The 24256-nt window shown below is 46.3% G+C and overlaps 1 protein-coding gene and 1 long non-coding RNA gene across 3 annotated transcripts in view; both read left to right on the top strand.

Moving 5' to 3' along the window:
• Positions 1–1245, top strand: part of LOC141049671 (uncharacterized) — a 37285-nt gene extending 36040 nt beyond the window's left edge. For both annotated transcript variants that reach the window (XR_012220409.1, XR_012220411.1), the window contains exon 3: positions 438–1245. This is a non-coding gene — a long non-coding RNA (uncharacterized lncRNA). The remainder of the gene's footprint in view (positions 1–437) is intronic.
• A 448-nt stretch (positions 1246–1693) lies between these two features.
• The window catches only part of GIPC3 (GIPC PDZ domain containing family member 3), a 181079-nt gene continuing 158516 nt past the window's right edge, over positions 1694–24256 (top strand). The window contains exon 1 of the mRNA XM_073546296.1: positions 1694–2042. Coding sequence (XP_073402397.1) covers positions 1779–2042 — 264 coding nt within the window. The 5' untranslated portion in view covers positions 1694–1778. The remainder of the gene's footprint in view (positions 2043–24256) is intronic.

The raw sequence follows: 24256 nt of genomic DNA, 5'->3' as shown, positions 1-24256 counted from the left end.
GGGAAGGGCCATGGATGTTGGATCCTTCCTAGCCTAATAAGATGAGCCTTCAGACACTTCAGAAATGGCATATCCATTAGATGCACCAATTTCGGCGCTTAGCCTCAGCTCTTCTTGAATGCCATGGTGCAGTGGAAATTGGGGTAATTCCTTTGGGGATTATTATTGCAGAAGTGTCAGTCAGACACCCTCATTACGAACCCAGTAGCAAAAATAAACACTTTATATTTAAATAAAGTAGTAAAGTAGTGATAGGAGTAGTGATCATTCGAAGCCTGTGTAATACACCAGACGCCGGGGGGTAGCCTCATCAGCTGTTCCGGTATTCACTGTGCTGGAGGCTGCTCCATCCCTGGTACGCTGCTCACTTCTGAGGTTCAAAAGACTGCAGGCAGAGGCCAGAACAACTTTTAACAGTTCAACTTTATTTTCCTCAGGGCACAGCACATCCAACACACCTTTAGGACTCTTGACACGGTATCAGCAATACATCTTCATCTACAGCAGCACAGCAATTCTTCAGACACACTTGGGTGGACCACACAATGACAACGGAACAGGGGACACGGTGAATACGACACTTCGACCTTTCTTCCTGCGATCGACTTCAGCCCACGAAGGTACCTGTCTACTAGGTCGTTCACTCCTCTGTAGTAATCCTGTCTGTGCCCTCCGCTAGTGGCCTACTCAACTACTTGGTCAGCTCCCACACACTGACTGTTCTCTCCACAGGGACTCTTTTACACCCTGTCATAAAAGCTCTCAGACTCCGGCTGTCATCTCCACAGGGACTCTTCTATTGATCTCCCTGGCTCAACAGCTCCCAGACTCAGGCTGAATTCAACAGACTGGCTTCAGTGTCACCTCAGCTGCTATACACATGCTGACTTGACTCCAGAAGGACCCTCGGACGTGGTCTACCACGTTCGAGGGTCCGTCATGGCTAGTGCAGAAGGAGCAGCTGCGCTAACGTGATCGCTCAAACGCGATCAAAAGAAGACTAGCATTAGCGCAGTCCATTTAATGCATCTGTTAAACGGACTGCCATAACGCTATGTGAAACTGGCCTTATTCTGATCACAACTACATGCCCAATTACACGAGGGTGTCTACACTTATCCAACATTTTACGCACATTAGTTTAGCTTTGTTTTTTTTATTTAACCCGTCAAAATGATTTCAGTTTGTTTGTCAATGGATTTGTACAGATTATGGTTGACATTAAAGATGGAAAAAGTTCTGAAATTATTCTTCTTGGTATGATTTTTTTACATGACCAAAACCTGGCATTTTAACCATGACATGTACATTTTTTATTTCCACTATATACAACTTACCTAGACTTCCATGAAGTATTTTTCTGAAGCTGACAATCTTCTATTGTATTCGATACAGTATTAAGAACACACTGACCATCTGCAGGCATGACTGAAGGAGTTAATTAATGTTTGTCTAATTGATAATAAGGTGACATGTCTCCTGAGAGAGCATTTTTCCATACAACTAGGCCTCAGCATTCTCTTATCCCTTGAGTTTAGAGCTGACAGAGCGGTGAAGAACCACCTGAGCTACAAGATTGAATTACTGCTTCTTTATTCGCAACAAGGGATCATTTTACCGGGTGTACACTCAGAGCAACCTATTTAATTATTCATCTCTCCAATGCTATCTGTGTCATTGTGCCCTTAGCGTTCCTTTTTGCGAAAGAGGTGATACAGAACACATCCGTCAAGAGAGCAAAAACGAAGCAGAGAAGAGATCAACTGGAAACTAAACTCATGGAGAACGGAGTAGACCCTGAGCAAAAAGAAAGCAGTGGCCAAAGAGAAACTAAACAGAAGTCAAAGGAAATTAGACAAAGTGTCTCCTCTGATTCAGCCCAAGGAAACCCAGCACCACCCCATCCACCAAGAGTTAGGCCAAGGCTAGTTTTCCATACTCAGCTTGCTCATGGCAGCCCAACTGGAAAAATTGAGGGCTTCACGAATGTCAAGGAGCTTTACACTAAAATTGCAGAAGTGTTCAACATATCTTTAACAGAGGTGAGTTTTTATTAGTCTTTTAAAACTAATCGCCTGTATTCCAGAATGTTTAGCAGAAAACAATTGAGATTTAGGGGAACTACAAATGTAGACATAAATGTTTTTAAAAGGTATATATTATTTCAAGCCAATTCATTTCCATCCTTATAATCCTATAGATTATTGTATTTCTTTAACGGGGCTCTCTTCCCCTCTTAAGACATTTTATTTATGGACCCATGGTGGTCAAAAAGTTTAAAAGAGGGAATACTACCTTACCAGAATGGTGCCACTCCACTGTATAGCAGCTAGAAGAAACTGTTCAGCAGCACCTCTTTCAATACATGAGTAGCCTCTTTATAAAGCAACCCTCCACCCTGGGGCTGAAAAGTCAGATTAGGCCCTCTTTGTGCCTCCTTTGTTCAAATCTGCTTTCCGAGAATTGTTTTTGTCTTATATTATCATTTATCTTGGCAGCACATGTGGATACAGAGCACAATGCTCCCTCACACTGTACAGCGATATCAATTACCACTCAATCATACTTTTTTCCTAAACCTAACTTAGTTGTTTTAAAACGTTGCTTTCATTTGTGAATTATTCCAATATTCATCTGCACCCAGACGAAGGGGCAATTTAGTATAGGAATCAGTGCAACAGACTTCTCTCCATACATTTACCCTCCTTATTGTGCTGTGTTTTGTTTTGGTGTTTCAATACAATCAGTGTTTTATCAGTGGAGATTATCACTAGAGGACAACTGCCCTTGTTCCTCCTAGTCCAACCACGCCCCCAAAACTGATTAGCAGCTCTCTGTCTCTATACTATGTATACAGAAAGATGTGATGTGGGTGGGGTTATAGACATCTAAATGACTGAACTCTGCTAGATTTGCATCACAGAAAACTGTTATTCATTGATAACTGCTGCAGCCAATAAACTAAGTGATACATCGCTGTAATCAGGGTCTTTGTCCCTTTCTCATGCTGCTGTCAGAATGCATAGCAAAAATGTGGTGACAGATTCCCTTTAACAAAATAGTAGTACTGTATGCAACATTACACAAGCCACAGCAGAGCAAAGACGGCACAATTGTAAATCAATGAGTGCTATCAGGCACAGGCTATATCTGTTATACAATCAATATGGTGTAATGTTGTGATTTTCTAACAGTAAACAATTATTGCAATGACTTTTGTCTTATCCCATGCCACAAAATACCAACAAAATCTGGTACATCCAATATTTCCTCCCAGTGATCAGATATATTATAGAAAAGTATTTAAGCATTTGTAGTGTAGTATTTTAATACTTACAGGACATCACATCTTTGGTATTTTTGCAGTGGGGTATAGCGTCTCAAACCGGAAGAACAACACTCTCAGCTGCTAAAACGGAGTATTGCACATACCCATACAAGAAACCAAAATGCATTTTTCACTATGTTTTATTTTTAACAATTCATCAAGGGGGAACTCAGATAGAAATATCAGTTACAACTAATTACAATATATCCACAATCAGAAGAAAAAAGGACCATAGCACTCACCGATCCAAATAGAAAGTCCGGGAGGCTGTGAGAGAGAGTGAGCACGCACCGAGGACGGCCGTTCCGCGCCTAATAGCGCTTCCACGGGTCAGTTAAACTGGATAAATGTAACTGGGACCAATATTAAAAAATAGTCAATTACAGTGCTGTGCAAATTAATTGGGACAAAGCATTTTTTTAAGTAAAACCGTAAGTTGGTTACCAGTCAGTGATTCAAACCTGTTTTAACTGCTTTGAACAGGCACTCACACCTGTTCAAAGCAATTAAAACTGGTTTGAATCACTGACTGGTAACCAACTTATGATTTTACTTAAAAAAATGCTTTGTCCCAATTAATTTGCACAGCACTGTAATATTAAAACTAAGGTGCAAAAATATATACTAATACCAATGTAATTATAAATAAATTGTATCACCCTGCATAAAAAATACATGCTGATTAAAGTTATAAATTAAACTAGAATAAAATCTATAATATATACTGATGAGCCATAAAAAATATATAAATAGAAATAAATATAATGTTTACACATATATATATATATATATATATATATATATATATATATATTGTGATAAAACACTCCGGGATCGCCTTTGCTGGGGTCAAAGGTCACGTGCATTCAGCATAAAACTCAGGCGCAGAGCTGGGATTCGTGTATAACTGACCCTGGGTCAGGTTTATTAACGGTGAAAGCAATGCAAAAGGAAATAAAACATAAAACAAATCCTTGCCTGTCCGGCACTAACTAAACAATGGACAACCTAACTACCAACTGGCGGGCTTCTCCCGTCCAGCCAAACCACAGTTGCAGTGGGCACTGCTTCCACTCACGTGTGTCTCTCACACAGACAGGCTCTCTGTGTTCCCAGGCTGAGACACTCACACAACCACCTTGCATCCTTTTATATCCACCTCCCATTATCCATTAGTAAGCAGGTGCGATACTGACCAGACTAGGCCACATAGGAAAGGAATCTGGGCGAGATATACCTGCCCTCATCCACTATTCCCACATGATTCTCACATATCCCCCCCTTCTGCTCAGACCACTCCGGTCGAGCAATGACACCCGCCAAACAGTGCACTCGGGACAGGGCATCTGCATTTCCCATCTGTACCCTTGGGCGGTGCTCCACCGTAAAAGTGTAGGCCTGCAGGGCAAGGAACCACCGGGTCACCCGGCTATTCCGTTCCTTCTTCAAGTGCATCCACTTGAGAGGGGCATGGTCAGTAATCAGCCTGAACTTTCGGCCCTCGTGTTTATTCAGCTTCCTGCTGAGATAGAGGACTGGGTGTTCCACTCCGTCCCTCACTTGTGAGAGTACTGCCCCGATACCGGTATCAGAGGCATCCGTTTGTACCACAAACTCGCTGCGGAAGTCCGGAGTCACCAGTACGGGCTGAGAGCAAAGTGCCCGTTTTAGGCTATGGAAGGCTTCTTCAGCCGCTAAACTCCATTTAATCATGATGGAGTCTTTCCCTTTTGTAAGATCTGTCAGGGGGGTAGCGATGGCTGCAAAATTGGGTATGAACCGGCGATAATAGCCGGCGATCCCCAGGAAGGCTTGCACCTGCTTCTTGTTGACAGGTTGTGGCCAGTCCTGAACCGCCTGAATCTTATCAACCTGGGGTTTAACAACACCCCTCCCAATTACATAACCCAAATACAGGGCTTCTTCTAGCCCGATGTGACATTTCTTGGTTCGCGGTTAGACCTGCCTCCCACAGGTCGTCAATCACAGCTTGTACTTTCTGGAGATGAGTCTCCCAGTCCAAGCTGTAAATGACAATGTCATCCAAATAGGCCGAAGCATACCGCCTATGTGGCCTCAAGACTCGATCCATCAGTCTCTGGAAGGTCGCCGGTGCCCCGTGCAGTCCAAACGGCATATACACATACTGAAATAAACCTTCCGGCGTAGCAAATGCCGTCTTTTCTCTGGCAGCCTCCACCAGAGGGATCTGCCAATACCCCTTTGTTAGGTCTAGGGTCGTAATATACCGGGCTTTTCCTAACCAATCTATTAACTCGTCGATCCGGGGCATGGGGTAGGCATCAAATTTTGAGACCGCATTCAGTTTCCTGAAGTCATTGCAGAACCGGATGGTGCCGTCCAGTTTAGGAATTAGCACAATCGGGCTGGACCAAGCACTGTGCGATTCCTCAATGACACCTAACTCTAACATTGCCTTCACTTCTCGGGAAACTGCTTCACGGCGCGCTTCCGGAATTCGGTAAGGCTTAACGTGAACTGTGACACCAGGTTCCGTTACAATGTCATGTTTCATTAGCGTAGTCTGCCCGGGTTTTTCTGAGAAAAACTTTTGGTTGTGAAGTAGAAACTGCCTGACCTCAGTCTTTTGCCGCTCCGAGAGAGTCTCTGCAACCCGTACCTCCGGTACGGTATGCGAGCAGACGGGACGGGCCAGCTCCGCTGACAAGGCAGACCGATCTTTCCAGGGCTTTATCAGATTTACATGATAAATCTGTTCAGGTTTCCGTTTACCTGCCTGGTATACTTTGTAGTTTACTTCACCAACTCTTTCCTTGATCTCAAAGGGGCCCTGCCACTTTGCCAGGAACTTACTGTCCACCGTGGGGACCAGGATCAACACCCTATCTCCGGGTGCAAACGTACGGATCTTGGCGCCCCTATCATAGATTCTTTTTTGGGCTCCTTGAGCCTGTATCATGTGTTCTTTGATGATAGGCATAACAGCCACAATACGGTCCTGCATTTGTGTGACGTGATCTATCACTGTTTTAAATGGAGTGACCTGACCCTCCCAGGTTTCTTTTGCAACGTCTAACAGTCCGCGAGGACGTCGGGCGTACAATAACTCGAAAGGCGAGAATCCCGTGGAAGACTGGGGTACTTCCCTGATGGCAAAAAGCAAATACGGAAGTAAATAGTCCCAGTTCTTCCCATCCTTGTCTATCACCTTTCTCAGCATCTGCTTCAGAGTTTTATTGAACCGTTCAACCAACCCGTCTGTTTGAGGGTGATACACGGATGTGCGTAACGGTTCGATTTGTAACAATCGGCAGAGCTCCTTCATTATCCTGGACATAAAGGGGGTCCCCTGGTCGGTGAGTATCTGTTTTGGTATACCGACCCGACTAAACACATGCACCAGCTCCTTGGCAATCGTCTTGGTGGCCGTGTTACGCAAAGGGATGGCCTCCGGGTAACGAGTGGCATAATCCAAGATGACCAGGATATGTTGGTGTCCACGTGCAGACCGTGGAAGGGGCCCAACTAAATCCATCCCAATCCTCTCAAACGGGACTTCAATAATAGGTAGGGGTACCAAAGGGCTACAGAACCGGGGCTTAGGTGCAGAGGCTTGGCAGTCAGGACAAGACTCGCAATATACACGAATATCATGATGCATGCCTGGCCAAACAAAGCAGTGTAATATCCTTTCGGTGGTTTTCTGGACTCCCAGGTGACCTCCCATCACATGTCCGTGGGCCAGGTCCAGCACCTGCCGCCGGTAGGGTTTTGGCACGACTAATAGTTGCACCGTATCTTCCCCCTTTTTCTCTATCTGATAGAGTAAACCATTCTCCAGAACCATGTAAGGATATGCCAGCCTAGAGCCAGGTTCTACGGGTACCCCATTTATCACTTTTACATTTGTCCTAGCCTGAGAAAGGGTAGGATCCTTTATTTGCTCGCTTTGGAAGTCATCTTTCTGAACTTCTAAATCCGGCAAACGGGGAGGTGGACGGCTGTCAGCCTCCTCCTCTTCCCCGGTCTCCTCATTATCACCCGCCATGACTGAAAACGGGAACTGCAGGTCATTTCCCGCAGACTCTTCCCCCGAGTCTTCCGGGGAGACATCTTCCAGGGGTTCGAGACCCCCACGTGCCCTGGGCGAAGAATCATGTACACTATTACCCGAGGGCATCAACTGATTCTCCCACAATTGCCAGAAGTGGGAAAAATCCCGGCCCAGGATAACATCATGCAATAATGCCGAGTCCCACTTTATGTTGCACAGACCCATAGGAAGTAGTAATGCATATGACCGTGGTGAGGTATGAACAGGTGTCTCCATGCACACACATTACAGAAAATTTGTCTGATGGTCCAGTCGGGGCTGACACCAGACTGGCCTTCACCAGAGTCACCACACTTCCCGAGTCTAACAATGCCACCACATTTTTGCCATCAACAGTTAAATCACACAAGTGTTTTTCCACATCCTTTTGACCGGCATTCACACTCACTACCCGTGCAACCATAGACATGCGGTTTTAGAGTCTGTGACGTCGCACTGCATGGGTTCAATAGTGACTGGACAGTTCGCAGCAATATGTCCCATCTCTTGGCAGCGGAAACACCTAACGGGCCCCTTGCTTAGACCATAGTTCGTTACTCTCGGCCTCGCAGTGCGGGCAGTCCCGTTTTCCTCCCTCACTGTCTTAGGGATTTTTCCATCTCCCCTACTCCCTGGAACAGTCTTACCGGTTCCAAGTGGAGATGATGAAGAACGAGGTGGGGTAGCGTCGTCTCGGAGTCCTTCCGCCATGGAGTAACGTTCAACCAGATCCACCAGTTGATCTGCCGTCGTAGGATTTCCATGGCTTACCCACTTCCTCAGGGCTGGCGGTAGAGCTCTCAGGTACTTGTCCATGACGACTCTCTGGATTATCTCTGGCTCTGTCAACACCTCGGGTTGTAGCCACTTCGTCACATGGATCAGGTCGAACATCTGGGACCGCGGTGGTTTATCCGGCTGATAAGTCCATTGATGCACTCTCTGTGCACGGACAGCGTTCGTCACTCCCAGCCGGGCCAAGATCTCGGCTTTCAGTTTGTCAAAGTCCTGCACGGCTTCAGGCTCTAAGTCATAATAAGCCTTTTGGGCCTCACCGGAAAGAAACGGGGCAATCAGGCCGGCCCATCGTGCCTTCGGCCATTTTTCTCTCACCGCCGTCCATTCAAACGTGGTCAGGTATGCCTCGACGTCATCTTCGGTCGTCATTTTCTGCCAGTACCGACTCACATGAATCACTCTCGACTCGGCTTCCAGGTTAAGCTCAGGTAAGCTTGCCAAGCGCTGCGCCACCTGCTGGAGAAGCGAACGATCGGTAACTGTCATGTCCACCAACTCCTTCAGCTGGGCCATCATCACCCGATTAGCTTCTTGCTGGACGGCGGTGGACTGTACCAGCGCTTTCACCACGTCCTCCATGCTCATGCTTGCAAAGTGATGCCCGCGTTCTCCACCACAATGTGATAAAACACTCCGGGATCGCCTTTGCTGGGGTCAAAGGTCACGTGCATTCAGCATAAAACTCAGGCGCAGAGCTGGGATTCGTGTATAACTGACCCTGGGTCAGGTTTATTAACGGTGAAAGCAATGCAAAAGGAAATAAAACATAAAACAAATCCTTGCCTGTCCGGCACTAACTAAACAATGGACAACCTAACTACCAACTGGCGAGCTTCTCCCGTCCAGCCAAACCACAGTTGCAGTGGGCACTGCTTCCACTCACGTGTGTCTCTCACACAGACAGGCTCTCTGTGTTCCCAGGCTGAGACACTCACACAACCACCTTGCATCCTTTTATATCCACCTCCCATTATCCATTAGTAAGCAGGTGCGATACTAACCAGACTAGGCCACATAGGAAAGGAATCTGGGCGAGATATACCTGCCCTCATCCACTATTCCCACATGATTCTCACAATATATATATATAATGATTTGAACGAATCCAAAAGTACAATTAATATAAGAAGGTGATTAAGAAAATAAATATTAGTGAGATGACCCAAAAATTAAACCTATAACACAAAATACTCACCAAGTTGAATATAGCCAAATGGCATGTGATTAAAAATAGCCAACATCCGTAAGAACTATATCGGAATATATCTGGAAGTATACAGCATGGAAGGGGTTACCTGAATATAATAGTGGTCCCGGGAGAGGTGCAGATGCACACCCCGATGCGCGTTTTGGTAGGTTCCTTTGTCAGGAACGAATTACCAAAACGCGCGTCAGGGTCTCACCAAGAAGGAGAGTGATGGGGTGCTACGCCAGATGACCTGGCCTCCACAGTCACCAGACCCGAACCCAATTGAGATGGTTTGGGGTGAACTGGACCGCAGAGTGAAGGCAAAAGGGCCAACAAGTGCTAAGGATCTCTGGGAACTCCTTTAAGACTGTTGGAAGACTATTTCCAGTGACTACCTCTTGAAGCTCATCAAGGGAATGCCAAGAGTGTGCAATGCAGTAATCAAAGCAAAAGGTGGCTACTTTGAAGAACCTAGAATATAAAACATATTTTCAGTGGTTTCACACTTTTTTGTTAATTATATAATTCCACATGTGTTAATTCATAGTTTTGATGCCTTCAGAGTGAATCTACAACTTTCATAGTCATGAAAATAAAGAAAACTCTTTGAATGAGAAGGTGTGTCCAAACTTTTGGTCTGTACTGTATGTATATATATATCTATATATAAGAGGCATCGTGATTACTCGCTAATCCCGCCCCCTGCACAGTAGCTCCGCCCCCACCACATCACCACACACAATCCCGCCCCCACCACATTATCACACACAATCCGGCCCCCCACCACATCACCACACATAATCCTACCCCCCCACCACATCACTACACATAGTCCCACCCCCACCACATCACCACACATGATCCGGCCTCCCCACCACATCACCACACATAATCCCGCCCCCCACCACATCACTACACATAGTCCCACCACCACATCACCACACATAATCCCGTCCCCCCACCACATCACTACACATAGTCCCGCCCCCCACCACATCACCACACATAATCCCGCCCCCCACCACATCACCACACAATCCTGCCCCCCACCACATCACCACACATAATCCTGGTCCCCACCACACAATCCCGCCCCCCCACCACATCACCACACATAATCCCGCCCCCCACCACATCACCACACAATACCGCCCCCCCACCACATCACCACACATAATCCCGCCCCCCACCACATCACCACACAATACCGCCCCCCACCACATTACCACACATAATCCCACCCCCACACCACATCACCACACATAATCCCGCCCCCCCACCACATCACCACACAATCCCACCCCCACACCACATCACCACACATAATCCCGCCCCCCCACCACATCACTACACAGTCCCGCCCCCCCACCACATCACCACACATAATCCCGCCCCCCCACCACATCACCACACATAATCCCACCCCCATCACATTACCAAACATAATCCTGCCCCCCCACCACATCACCACACATAATCCCGGCCCCCCACCACATCACCACACATAATCCCGCCCCCCACCACATCACCACACATAATCCTGCCCCCCACCACATTACCACACATAATCCCACCCCCACACCACATCACCACACATAATCCCGCCCCCCACCACATCACCACACATAATCCCACCCCCACACCACATCACCACACATAATCCCGCCCTCCACCACATCACCACACATAATCCTGCCCCCCAACACATCACACATAATCCCGCCCCCCCACCACATCACCACACATAATCCCACCCCTCATCACATTACCAAACATAATCCTGCCCCCCCACCACATCACCACACATAATCCCGGCCCCCCACCACACCACCACACATAATCCCACCCCCCACCACATTGCCACACATAATCCCGCCCCCCACCACATCACCACACATAATCCCGCCCCCCCACCACACCACCACATTCGATAAGATTGGCGTTCTACCTGATCCTGTATTCACACATGGTCAATTATACACTGCATTCTCTAGAGTAACAAGTTGTAAAGGTCTTTCAGTTCAAATTGTACCTGGTAGAAGTCAAGGAAAGATCTTTGAAAATGACAAAAATGACTATACATTTAATTGTGTTTACAAAGAAATTTTAACTTAATTTCTGTTTCATTATGAAATTTGTTTAGATGCTGGAATGAATAAAAAACACATCTTACTGAATCCAGTTTGTTTTTGATTTTACACTGTGAATAAAATGTATCATTAGTATTATTCAGATTTTTAATGATTATTATTAGAGTTGAGCGACTTTTGGTTTTTTAGGGTCGCGTTTCGTTTCGTGAAACCCGACTTTTCCAAAAGTCGGGTCGAGCAAGATCGTCCGATTATAGGGAAAAGTCGGGGTCGTCCCGAAACACGAAACCCAATGTAAGTCAATGGGGAATAAAAGTCGGCAGTGAGAGGAGGACAGGAAACACACCTACAGTGCCCATTTGAATGCCAAAAGCATCAATTCTTCTTACTTAAGCTTGTCAACCTTAATTAACTTCATAATACAAGTTACGCACTGAAAAATGGGGGTTATTTGGCTAAAGTTGGGGGGTAGGGCTGGCTCCAGGTTTTCATGTGCCCTGGGCGAAAGAGCGCCCCTTTAACACATACCACAACTCATCATGCTCCGATACGGCAGAGAAATAGCGGTATAGTACAATGAAAAATACTTCACTTTTTACATCTCATGACGAGGCCCATCTATTTCTCCATACAGAATCATTGGTCCCATATAATGTTTGAAACAGTATATGATGAGCTCCACATAATGCTACAGTATATGTTGGTCCCCATGGATGAAGCTCCACTGTCTTATGGGCCCAAATAATGCTCCAAACATAATGGGCCCCATTTCTAATGCTTAGTGTATAATGGGCCCTGTAAATGCTGCTCCAGTGTCTGATGTCCACCTTTGGAATGTTCCAGTGTATGGTGGGCACCATCTATCATTCTCCAGAGTATAGTGCTCCCCAAAAATTGCTGTCCCAACATTGAAAACAATCAAATAAGTCTCCTCGCTAGGGAATCCCTGTACTTGTCTGGACTCCTCGTCGTCCCCATCTTCCATCTCACTGCACAGTATTTCAACTTTGTAAGTGCTGTGATCCTGAGCAAGCAGGGGGGGCCCACTCGGCGACGGCACTGGCACAGGGCCCCTGATAGTACGGTGGTGTGTCTGATGGCGGGTGGGCCGAACCTGCACTTTCATCTGCAGCTTCCTCTTTGTCACCGTGTAAGATGGAACTGTATATGGGAAGGGTAACCTGAGTTTCATCAGGGTCAGATTCAGGCCGTGTAGCGTGCGAGGGGAATGTAGTGGTCTGGGTCAATGTACCAGCAGATTCATCGAGCAGTGGCTGAGCATCAGTGCACTTGTGTCGCCCCCAGGAGTACGGTCGCCACAGTGGCATTACCTTCCTCCTAGGGAGTGTGATGTCATGCTTGGGAGCAACGAACGATCTCTCTAGCAGGTTAACTGATTGGGCGGCGTTATTCCCACGAGTCATGACCCTCCAAACAGCGTTCATGAAGGCAAAGTGTTTGTTTTACGTGGGCAGTATGGTTGCAAAGCTGAACCTTAAAGGAATGTCCAGAAGGGCACCACCAGGAGTGGAGCCTACGGTTAAATTCGACTCCACCTGGGAAACCTCAACCATGCCACCTACAGAACAGATGCACACATTGCAAGCTTAATTCCGTTAACGAACGAGACTCCGTCATGCCCCGCGGTCCGAGTCCGGCTTACTAGAGGGACACGTGAGGCTCTGGTACATGAGATTGGCCAATAACTGGTGTGTCATGCCATTACATGTCCGTGGCTGCATGTGCGCTACACTGAAAAGGCCAGCGTTTGTCGCTTACAGGTGCAGATAACCCGCTGAACAACGTTAGTGATGGGGATCACTGATGACAATTATTACCCGCGAACAATGATTTCCCAGTAAGTGCAGGTCAACCGCAGTTCCGGAATTAGGCCTAACCGTCATTCCTGAAAAAATGAAAAACTTACGTGTGCAAACCACAGGTGCTGTATCTTGCTTAACAGCTCGCTAGCCGTTCTCACGCCCAGTATGGATTGCACGTGATTGCACAAAGGTTAGAAAGGGTACCGTATCCCCGGATAACATGTATGGATAGCGTACACATTCAAAATATATGTCTGTACATCAGCAGGCAGGCTCAGACGGTGTTAGGCCCAGTATGGATTGCACGTGATTGCACAAAGGTTAGAAAGGGTACCGTATCCCCAGATAACATGTATGGATAGCGTACACATTCAAAATATATGTCTATACATCAGGAGGCAGGCTCAGACGGTGTTAGGCCCAGTATGGATTGCACGTGATTGCACAAAGGTTAGAAAGGGTACCGTATCCCCGGATAACATGTATGGATAGCATACACATTCAAAATATATGTCTATACATCAGGAGGCAGGCTCAGACGGTGTTAGGCCCAGTATGGATTGCACGTGATTGCACAAAGGTTAGAAAGGGTACCGTATCCCCGGATAACATGTATGGATAGCGTACATATTCAAAATATATGTCTATACATCAGGAGGCAGGCTCAGACGGTGTTAGGCCCAGTATGGATTGCACGTGATTGCACAAAGGTTAGAAAGGGTACCGTATCCCCGGATAACATGTATGGATAGCATACACATTCAAAATATATGTCTATACATCAGGAGGCAGGCTCAGACGTTGTTAGGCCCAGTATGGATTGCACGTGATTGCACAAAGGTTAGAAAGGGTACCGTATCCCCGGATAACATGTATGGATAGCGTACATATTCAAAATATATGTCTATACATCAGGAGGCAGGCTCAGACGGTGTTAGGCCCAGTATGGATTGCACGTGATTGCACAAAGGTTAGAAAGGGTACCGTATCCCCGGATAACATGTATGGATAGCGTACACATTCAAAATATATGTCTATACATCAGGAGGCAGGCTCAGACGGTGTTAGGCACAGTATGGATTGCACGTGATTGCACAAAGGTTAGAAAGGGTACCGTATCCCCGGATAACATGTATGGATAGCGTACACATTCAAAATATATGTCTGTACATCAGGAGGCAGGCTCAGACGGTGTCAGGCACAGTATGGATTTGACGGCCCAGATTACACAGCGGAGGAGCAGGGAGAGGTAAAGATTGCAAATGCTGGGGCCCTGCCCAAGCAAGGGGGGCCCACTCGTGGGCGTCGGTACTGGCACTGGGCCCCTCATAGTACGGCGGTGTGTCTGACGGCAGGTGTGCACCACCACCGTCAGAGACACTTGATTGCACTATGAGGGACCCTGTGCCAGTGCCCGCACCCAAGAGTCGGCCTACCCACCTGTCCAGGGCAACGGCACTCGCACGGTGTCGTGCGCTAGGTGGTGACCCCGGCCATGGGGGGGGAGGCAGCACAGTTAGGGAGTTTTAGAAAGTGGCATATGTTGATGTTGGACATTCAGCTGATGCAAAAGGCGAAATAGGTGAAGTCCCAGGAAGAGGTGGACCAAAGCAAGCCATTTTTCTGTCACCCTATGTGTCATCAGGGGAAGGTGGGACAAAATCCTTGGAAACCCATGCATGGTTCATTTTAATGAAGGTTAGATCATCCACATTTTGGGTTGACAGACGGGTCCTTTTTTCTGTCAGGATTGATCCAGCTGCACTGAAGACTCTTTCCGATAGCACACTTGCAGCTGGGCAGGCGAGCTCCTGTAAGGCATATTGGGCAAATTCAGGCCAGGTGTCCAGTTTAGCGGCCCAATAGTCAAAGGGGAATGACCTGTGTGGGAGAACATCGATATGGGAGGAAAAGTAGTTTGTAACCATAGTTGACAACTGCTGTCTCCTGTCACTTTCCATCGATGCAGTATTACCAGTTGTGTGAGCGGTATTTGAAAAATCAGTCCACAACATTGTCATGAAACCCCTGTCTCCAATGCCACTTCTGCTGTGTGCACCACGAACACCTCTGCCAAGCTGCCCCCGGCCCGTACGGCTCGTGTGAGAACCATCACCGCTGCTGTGTGCTGGGAATGCCTCAAGCAACCGATTTACCAGAGTTGCTTGTTTATTAGCCAATATTAGGTCAAGGTTCTCCTGTGGCATGATGTTTTGTAATTTGCCTTTATAGCGTGGATCCAGGATGCTGGCCAACCAGTAGTCGTCATCGTTCATCATTTTGGCAATGCGGGGGTCCCTTTTTAGGATCTGCAAGGCATAATCTGACATGTGGGCCAATGTTCCCGGTGTCAATGATGCACTGCGAGTGCTGGTTGGAGGAGCACTTTCTGGCAAATCCACATCCCTCCAGTCACGCACAAACCCTGTACCAGACCTTGCCACGCCAACATTTTCACTTGCCCCATGAAATGCATCCTCCTCCCCTAAGTAATCATCCCCATCATCCTCCTCCTCCTCCTCTTCTTCCTCCACCTCGTCCAGGAGAGGTCCCTGAGCAGACAATGGCTGAATGTCATCAAGGATTCCCTCCTCCTCTTCCTCCTCATCAACATTGGCTGCAGACACCTGCTCCTTAAGGTGCGTCAAAGTTTGCATGAGCAGACGCATAAGTGGGATGCTCATGCTTAGGATGGCGTCGTCTGCGCTTACCAGCCGTGTGCATTCCTCAAAACACTGAAGGACTTTACAGAGGTCTTTCAGCTTCGACCACTGCACACCTGTCAACTCCATGTCTGCTCTCAAAGTGCCTGGCCGTGTATCCTCCCACAAATGCATTATGGTCTGCCTCTGCTCGCACAGCTGCTCCACCATGTGCAGGGTGGAGTTCCACCTTGTTGCAATGTCGATAATGAGGCGGTGGTTGGGAAGGTGGAGCAATCGCTGCAGCTTCTGCATACGAACGGAGTGTACAGGCGACCGGCGGATGTGCGCGCACAGTCTTCGCACCTTCTGGAGCAGGGCTGTTAACTCCGGATAATTTTTGAGGAAGCACTGCACCACCAGGTTCAAGGTGTGAGCCAAGCAAGGTATATGGCTGAGTTTTGAAAGGGCTATGGCTGCCACAAAATTACGGCCGTTATCACTAACTACCTTGCCTGCCTTAAGATGTACACTGCCCAGCCATGACTCAGTTTGTCGCTTCAAGTACTCGGCCAGCACCTCGGCGGTGTGTCTGTTGCCCAAACACATCATCTGCAACACAGCCTGCTGACGCTTTCCACTAGCTGCTCGATAGGGGGACACATTGTGTGCAACAGTGGCAGCTGCAGATGGAGTGCTCGTACGACTGCGCTCTGTGGACGAGCTTTCGCTTCTGGAGGAGGAGGAGGGTCGAACGCCTACAGCCAACTGTTTCCTATACCGTGGGCTAGGCAGCACTGTCCCACCACCGCTGTCCCCTGTGGACCCTGCATCCACCACATTAACCCAGTGCGCAGTGATGGACACATAACGGCCCTGGCCATGCCGACTGGACCATGCATTAGTTGTGAGGTGCACCTTTCCGCTCACTGACTGCTTGAGTGCATGGACAATGCGGTCTTTCACATGATGGTGGAGGGCTGGGATGGCTTTGCGAGAGAAGAAGTGGCGACTGGGTAGGTCATAGCATGGTACTGCATAGGCCATGAGTTCGCGGAAAGCTGTGCTTTCCACCAACCGAAAGGGCATCATCTCAAACGAGATTAGTTTGGCAATGTGGGCATTCAAACCCAGTGTACGCGGATGAGAGACTGAGTACTTTCTTGACCTACTCATAGTGTCTGGGAGGGTGAGCTGGACTTGAGAGCTGCATATGGTGGAAGTAGCGGTGGACAGGGCAGACTGAGAGAGGGTTGATGATGGTGATGGAGTTGGTGTTCTTTCTGATGGCCTAGAATCAGTCTTTCGTTGATATAACAGTGGGATTCCCTGACTGCTGTGGCCTTGCAACGACACCTCAACATTTGCTGCTGTGCTAACCGGTGGGCTTACAGTGGGGGAAACAATGTAGCGTTGCTGACTACCTTCGTTGTGATCAGTTGCACATGTGGCACTTGAGGTTTGGTGTTGTGTCCACGCTTGCAAGTGCATGCTGGTTAAATGTCTAAGCATGCAACTGGTATTCAAATTTTTCAGATTTTTCCCTCGGCTAAAGGTCTTTGCGCACTTCTTACAGATAACCTTGGCCTGATCATGAGGATTTTGGTCAAAAAAGTGCCACACTGCACTCTTCCTACTTTTGCAGACATTTTGCGGCCTAGCACGCTGTGATCTTTTGACCCTCTGGACAAGCTGTCCAGCAACTCTTTTGATGTTTGGAACCTGTCTTTGGAGTGCTACGGGCCTGCCAGATAACAGCTGTTGCGATGTCGATGTCTGCTGTGGATGCTCCTCATCTGAGCTATTGGAAGCAGCACCCTCTTCCCCCAATGGATGCCAATCTGGGTCAACAACTGGGTCATCCATCACCTCCTCTTCTATGTCATGTGCACCTTCCTCTGTGTCACCGTGTATGGTGGTATAGTGTGCGGGAAGGGGCACCTGAGTCTCATCAGGGTCAGAATCTGGCTCTGTACACTGCGAGGACAATGTAGTGCTCTGAGTGAATGTACCAGCAGAATCATCCATCAGCGGCTGTGCATCAGTGCACTCCATGTCAGATTCATCTTGGCCTGGGTAATTCACCATTTGACTTGATAATCCAGGCATGGTATGTGAAAACAGCTCCATGGAGTAATCAGTAGTATGGCCTGCGTCATCCTTCAATCTTGGTTGGGGTGAAGGACACAAGGAAAGGTGTGGTTCATGAACATGAGCCTCCAATGACGACTCAGTGCTTTTACTTTTTACAACTGAAGAAGAGGAGGCGATAGAGCTGGAGGCTGAGTCAGCAATGTAAGACAAAACTTTTTCCTGATGCTCTGGCTTTAAAAGCGGTTTGCCAACTCCTAGAAAACTAAGCGTTCGAGGCCTTATGTAGCCAGACAATGACGCAGGCTCAACACCTCCTGCATTCGGTCCTATTTTGCTCTTGCCACTACCATCAGATCCACCACCAACACCATCATTACCAGCTGCCAACCCCCGCCCAATTCCACGGCCTCTTTCACCAGCCTTCCTCATTTTTGGTAGAAATGTAGACAAAATCCAACAAACTATATAGTAATGTAAAACAAGGTACAAGGTGTCTATAGGACAGGGGAGATTTTGAATTTCTGCAGACACTTGTGGACACTGGACACTTTTGGATTGTGTGAGGCCCACTGATATCTGAGCGCTATGTCACAGGCTCGATGGCACAGCTGTGACCAAAGTGACTAGAGGATAAAGGAGATTTTGAATTTCTGCACACACTTGTGGACACTGGACACTTTTGGATTGTGTGAGGCCCAATGAATGTCTGAGCGCTATGTGACAGGCTCGATGGCACAGCTGTGACCAAAGTGACTAGAGGATAAAGGAGATTTTGAATTTCTGCACACACTTGAGGACACTGGACACTTTTGGATTGTGTGAGGCCCACTGATATCTGAGCGCTATGTCACAGGCTCGATGGCACAGCTGTGACAAAAGTGACGAGAGGATAAGGGAGATTTTGAATTTCTGCACACACTTGTGGACACTGGACACTTTTGGATTGTGTGAGGCCCAATGAATATCTGAGCGCTATGTGACAGGCTCGATGGCACAGCTGTGACCAAAGTGACTAGAGGATAAGGGAGATTTTGAATTTCTGCAGACACTTGTGGACACTGGACACTTTTGGATTGTGTGAGGCCCACTGATATCTGAGCGCTATGTGACAGGCTCGATGGCACAGCTGTGACAAAAGTGACGAGAGGATAAGGGAGATTTTGAATTTCTGCAGACACTTGTGGACACTGGACACTTTTGGATTGTGTGAGGCCCACTGATATCTGAGCGCTATGTCACAGGCTCGATGGCACAGCTGTGACAAAAGTGACGAGAGGATAAGGGAGATTTTGAATTTCTGCACACACTTGTGGACACTGGACACTTTTGGATTGTGTGAGGCCCAATGAATATCTGAGCGCTATGTGACAGGCTCGATTGCACAGCTGTGACCAAAGTGACTAGAGGATAAGGGAAATTTTGAATTTCTGCAGACACTTGTGGACACTGGACACTTTTGGATTGTGTGAGGCCCACTGATATCTGAGCGCTATGTGACAGGCTCGATGGCACAGCTGTGACAAAAGTGACGAGAGGATAAGGGAGATTTTGAATTTCTGCAGACACTTGTGGACACTGGACACTTTTGGATTGTGTGAGGGCCACTGATATCTGAGCGCTATGTCACAGGCTCGATGGCACAGCTGTGACAAAAGTGACGAGAGGATAAGGGAGATTTTGAATTTCTGCAGACACTTGTGGACACTGGACACTTTTGGATTGTGTGAGGCCCACTGATATCTGAGCGCTATGTGACAGGCTCGATGGCACAGCTGTGACCAAAGTGACTAGAGGATAAAGAAGATTTTGAATTTCTGCACACACGTGTGGACACTGGACACTTTTGGATTGTGTGAGGCCCAATGAATATCTGAGCGCTATGTGACAGGCTCGATGGCACAGCTGTGACCAAAGTGACTAGAGGATAAAGGAGATTTTGAATTTCTGCACACACTTGTGGACACTGGACACTTTTGGATTGTGTGAGGCCCAATGAATATCTGAGCGCTATGTGACAGGCTCGATGGCACAGCTGTGACAAAAGTGACGAGAGGATAAGGGAGATTTTGAATTTCTGCAGACACTTGTGGACACTGGACACTTTTGGATTGTGTGAGGCCCACTGATATCTGAGCGCTATGTCACAGGCTCGATGGCACAGCTGTGACAAAAGTGACGAGAGGATAAGGGAGATTTTGAATTTCTGCACACACTTGTGGACACTGGACACTTTTGGATTGTGTGAGGCCCAATGAATATCTGAGCGCTATGTGACAGGCTCGATGGCACAGCTGTGACCAAAGTGACTAGAGGATAAGGAAGATTGGATTGCTTTTAAAAAAGCAGTTTGCAGAGCAGTGGGTAAACAGCAATGCCAGCCTGTCAGGAAGCCTTAAAAGGCAGCCCAACAACCAACACCACTGATACACCACAATATAGCCTCCCCTTGCACTGCACACACAGTGACTGGTGTGTTGTGCAGGCCAAATCGCTAGCAGCAGAAGCAGTTTTTTTTTCTTCTCAGCAGGACAAAAAAAAAAAATTGGGATTGCTTTTAAAAAAGCAGTTTGCGGAGCAGTGGGTAAACAGCAATGCAGGAATGTCAGGAAGCCTTAGAAGGCAGCCCAACAACCAACACCACTGATACACTACTATATAGCCTCCCCTTGCACTGCACACACAGTGACTGGTGTGTTGTACAGGCCAAATCGCTAGCAGCAGAAGCAGTTTTTTTTTCTTCTCAGCAGGACAAAAAAAAAAAATTGGGATTGCTTTTAAAAAAGCAGTTTGCGGAGCAGTGTGTAAACAGCAATGCAGGAATTTCAGGAGGCCTTAGAAGGCAGCCCAACAACCAACACCACTGGTACACCACTATATAGCCTCCCCTTGCACTGCACACACAGTGACTGGTGTGTTGTGCAGGCCAAATCGCTAGCAGCAGAAGCAGTTTTTTTGTCTTCTTCCCTGCCTAACGCTCTCCCTACAGAATCAGCAGCAACCTCTCCCTATACTGAGATCGGCAGAAGTAAGATGGCGGTCGGCGTGCACGCCCTTTTATACCCCCTGTGACGCCCACCAAAGCAAGCCAATCACTTGCATGCCCTTCTGAAAGATGGTGGTGACCCCTGCCTATGTCATCACGTTGCCCACAGTGTCCGTGGATCCTGATTGGCTGAAAAAGAGCGCAAAACAAACTTTTGAAACGCGACTTTGGCTCGTAAGTCGCCGACCTCGTGGCCGACCTCATCCTAGGGTCGGGTTTCGTTTCATGAAACCCGACTTTGCCAAAAGTCGGCGACTTTTGAAATTTTTCGACCCGTTTCGCTCAACTCTAATTATTATTGTTATTAACTTCATTTTAATTTAATTTACCACCTGCGTAAGCGCTATTGAATGTTGTCATTATTTACTTTAGTTTAATCACAGCAGTGTTAATTAGATAGCAATGAGCGTGCCGAGCATTAGCTGGCTGGAAACAGCTAGTATATATATACAGTTGTGGCCAAAAGTATTGACACCCCTGCAATTCTGTCAGATAATACTCAGTTTCTTCCTGAAAATGATTGCAAACACAAATTCTTTGGTATTATTATCGTCATTTAATTTGTCTTAAATGAAAAAACACAAAAAGAATTGTCCTAAAGCCAAATTGGATATAATTCCAGACCAAACATAAAAAAGTGGGTGGACAAAAGTATTGGCACTGTTCGAAAAATCATGTGATGCTTTTCTAATTTGTGTAATTAACAGCACCTGTAACTTACCTGTGGCACCTAACAGGTGTTGGCAATAACTAAATCACACTTGCAGCCAGTTGACATGGATTAAAGTTGACTCAACCTCTGTCCTGTGTCCTTGTGTGTACCATATTGAGCATGGAGAAAAGAAAGAAAACCAAAGAACTGTCTGAGGACTTGAGAAACCAAATTGTGAGGAAGCATGAGCAATCTCAATGCTACAAGTCCATCTCCAAAGACCTGAATGTTCCTGTGTCTACCGTGCACAGTGTCATCAAGAAGTTTAAAGCCCATGGCATTGTGGCTAACCTCCCTAGATGTGGACGGAAAAGAAAAATTGACAAGAGATCTCAACGCAAGATTGTGCGGATGTTGGATAAAGAACCTCGACTAACATCCAAACAAGTTCAGGCTGCTCTGCAGTCCGAGGGTACAACAGTGTCAACCCATACTATCCGTCGGCGTCTGAATGAAAAGGGACTGTATGGTAGGAGACCCAGGAAGACCCCACTTCTTACCCCGAGACATAAAAAAGCCATGCTGGAGTTTCCCAAAACTTACCAGAAAAAGCCTAAAACGTTTTGGAAGAATGTTCTCTGGTCAGATGAGACAAAAGTAGAGCTTTTTGGGCAAAGGCATCAACATAGAGTTTACAGGAGAAAAAAAGAGGCATTCAAAGTAAAGAAGTCCCTACAGTCAAACATGGCGGAGGTTCCCTGATGTTTTGGGGTTGCTTTGCTGCCTCTGGCACTGGACTGCTTGACCGTGTGCATGGCATTATGAAGTCTGAAGACTACCAACAAATTTTGCGGCATAATGTAGGGCCCAGTGTGAGAAAGCTGGGTCTCCCTCAGAGGTCAGGTGTCTTCCAGCAGGACAATGACCCAAAACACACTTCAAAAAGCACTAGAAAATGGTTTGAGAGAAAGCACTGGAGACTTCTAAGGTGGTCAGCAATGAGTCCAGACCTGAATCCCATAGAACACCTGTGGAGAGATCTAAAAATGGCAGGGACCTGGAGCAGTTTGCCAAAGAAGAATGGTCTAAAATTCCAGCAGAGCATTGTAAGAAACTCATTGATGGTTACCGGAAGCAGCTGGTCGCAGTTATTTTGGCTAAAGATTGTGCAACCAAGTATTAGGCTGAGGGTGCCAATACTTTTGTCTGGCCCATTTTTGGAGTTTTGTGTGAAATGATCAATGTTTTGCTTTTTGCGTCATTCCCTTTTGTGTTTTTTCATTTAAGACAAATTAAATGAAGATAATAATACCAAAGAATTTGTGTTTGCAATCATTTTCAGGATGAAACTGAGTATTATCTGACAGAATTGCAGGGGTGTCAATACTTTTGGCCACAACAGTATATATATATATATATATGTGTATACATTATATTTATTTTTATTTATACTTTTTTATGGCTCATCAGTGTATATTATAGATTTTATTCTGGTTTAATTTATAACTTTAATCAGCATGTATTTTTTTTATCTAGGCTGATACAATTTATTTATAATTAAGTTGGTATTAGTATATATTTTTAGATTTAATATTAATTAATTATTTTTTAATATTGGTCCTGGTTACATTTTATCCATTTTTTTGTGTTCTATGTATTTTTATGTCATATGTGTGGTGCACCTTTTTATAGCACTTCTTTTTTTGCCAATACTTCTAATAAAGGCAACTTTTTATTAGTCAAATTTCCCTGTCTGTATAATTATTTATCTATTTATTTGTTTATATATAGATGTATTTTATTTCCCAGTTTTTTCTTAAACTATCTCCCAGTTTTTAGGACTACTAATTTTTGAGTGGTATCCACTCCTCTATCTTTTTGGTTGGCCGTGGATTTTTATACATAACCCTATATATATTTGTCCCCTTTATTATAATTTATTACTAATATATTTAATTTTAGGGAATTTATATGTATTTTTTATCACGTCCTTCCTGTTTGATATTCTAGCGTCAAATTGAAGAACGGTGGGCATGGGATTTCTATAAATCCCATCCTCTGTGCTTATACTGTACAACGCTGCATTTTGAACGCAGCACAAGTTTGCTGCGTCGACAACTCTGCTAAACCTGATTATGGGCACATACCCTTAGAGGGTTTGAGATGTATTTTTTAAAGGGGATTCCCCTTCTCGGATAACCCTTATATAAATGAAACAGTGTACTTGTAAAATAAATGTCACATGAATGAATAAATGACACTGCACAGACTTGCAGGAATGCTCCAGGAGGTGAATATATGGTGTTTTTATTGTACATGGGGCAAGAGTTGGTTTTTGTCAAAACGGGGCCCTAGCAAAAGTTAAAAGTGGGGCCGCATATTTTAATACACTGCTCAAAAAAATAAAGGGAACACAAAAAACAGAATATAACTCCAAGTGAATAAAACTTCTGTGAAATCACTCTCCACTTAGGAAGCAACACTGATTGACAATCAATTTCACATGCTGTTGTTCAAGTGGA

Source organism: Dendrobates tinctorius, unplaced genomic scaffold (genome assembly GCF_039654945.1).
Source record: "Dendrobates tinctorius isolate UK_male_01 unplaced genomic scaffold, ASM3965494v1 ptg000011l, whole genome shotgun sequence".
Classification (NCBI taxonomy): Eukaryota; Metazoa; Chordata; class Amphibia; order Anura; family Dendrobatidae; genus Dendrobates; species Dendrobates tinctorius.
Note: the sequence above shows the minus strand (reverse complement) of the source record. Positions and strands in the feature narration are given on the sequence as shown.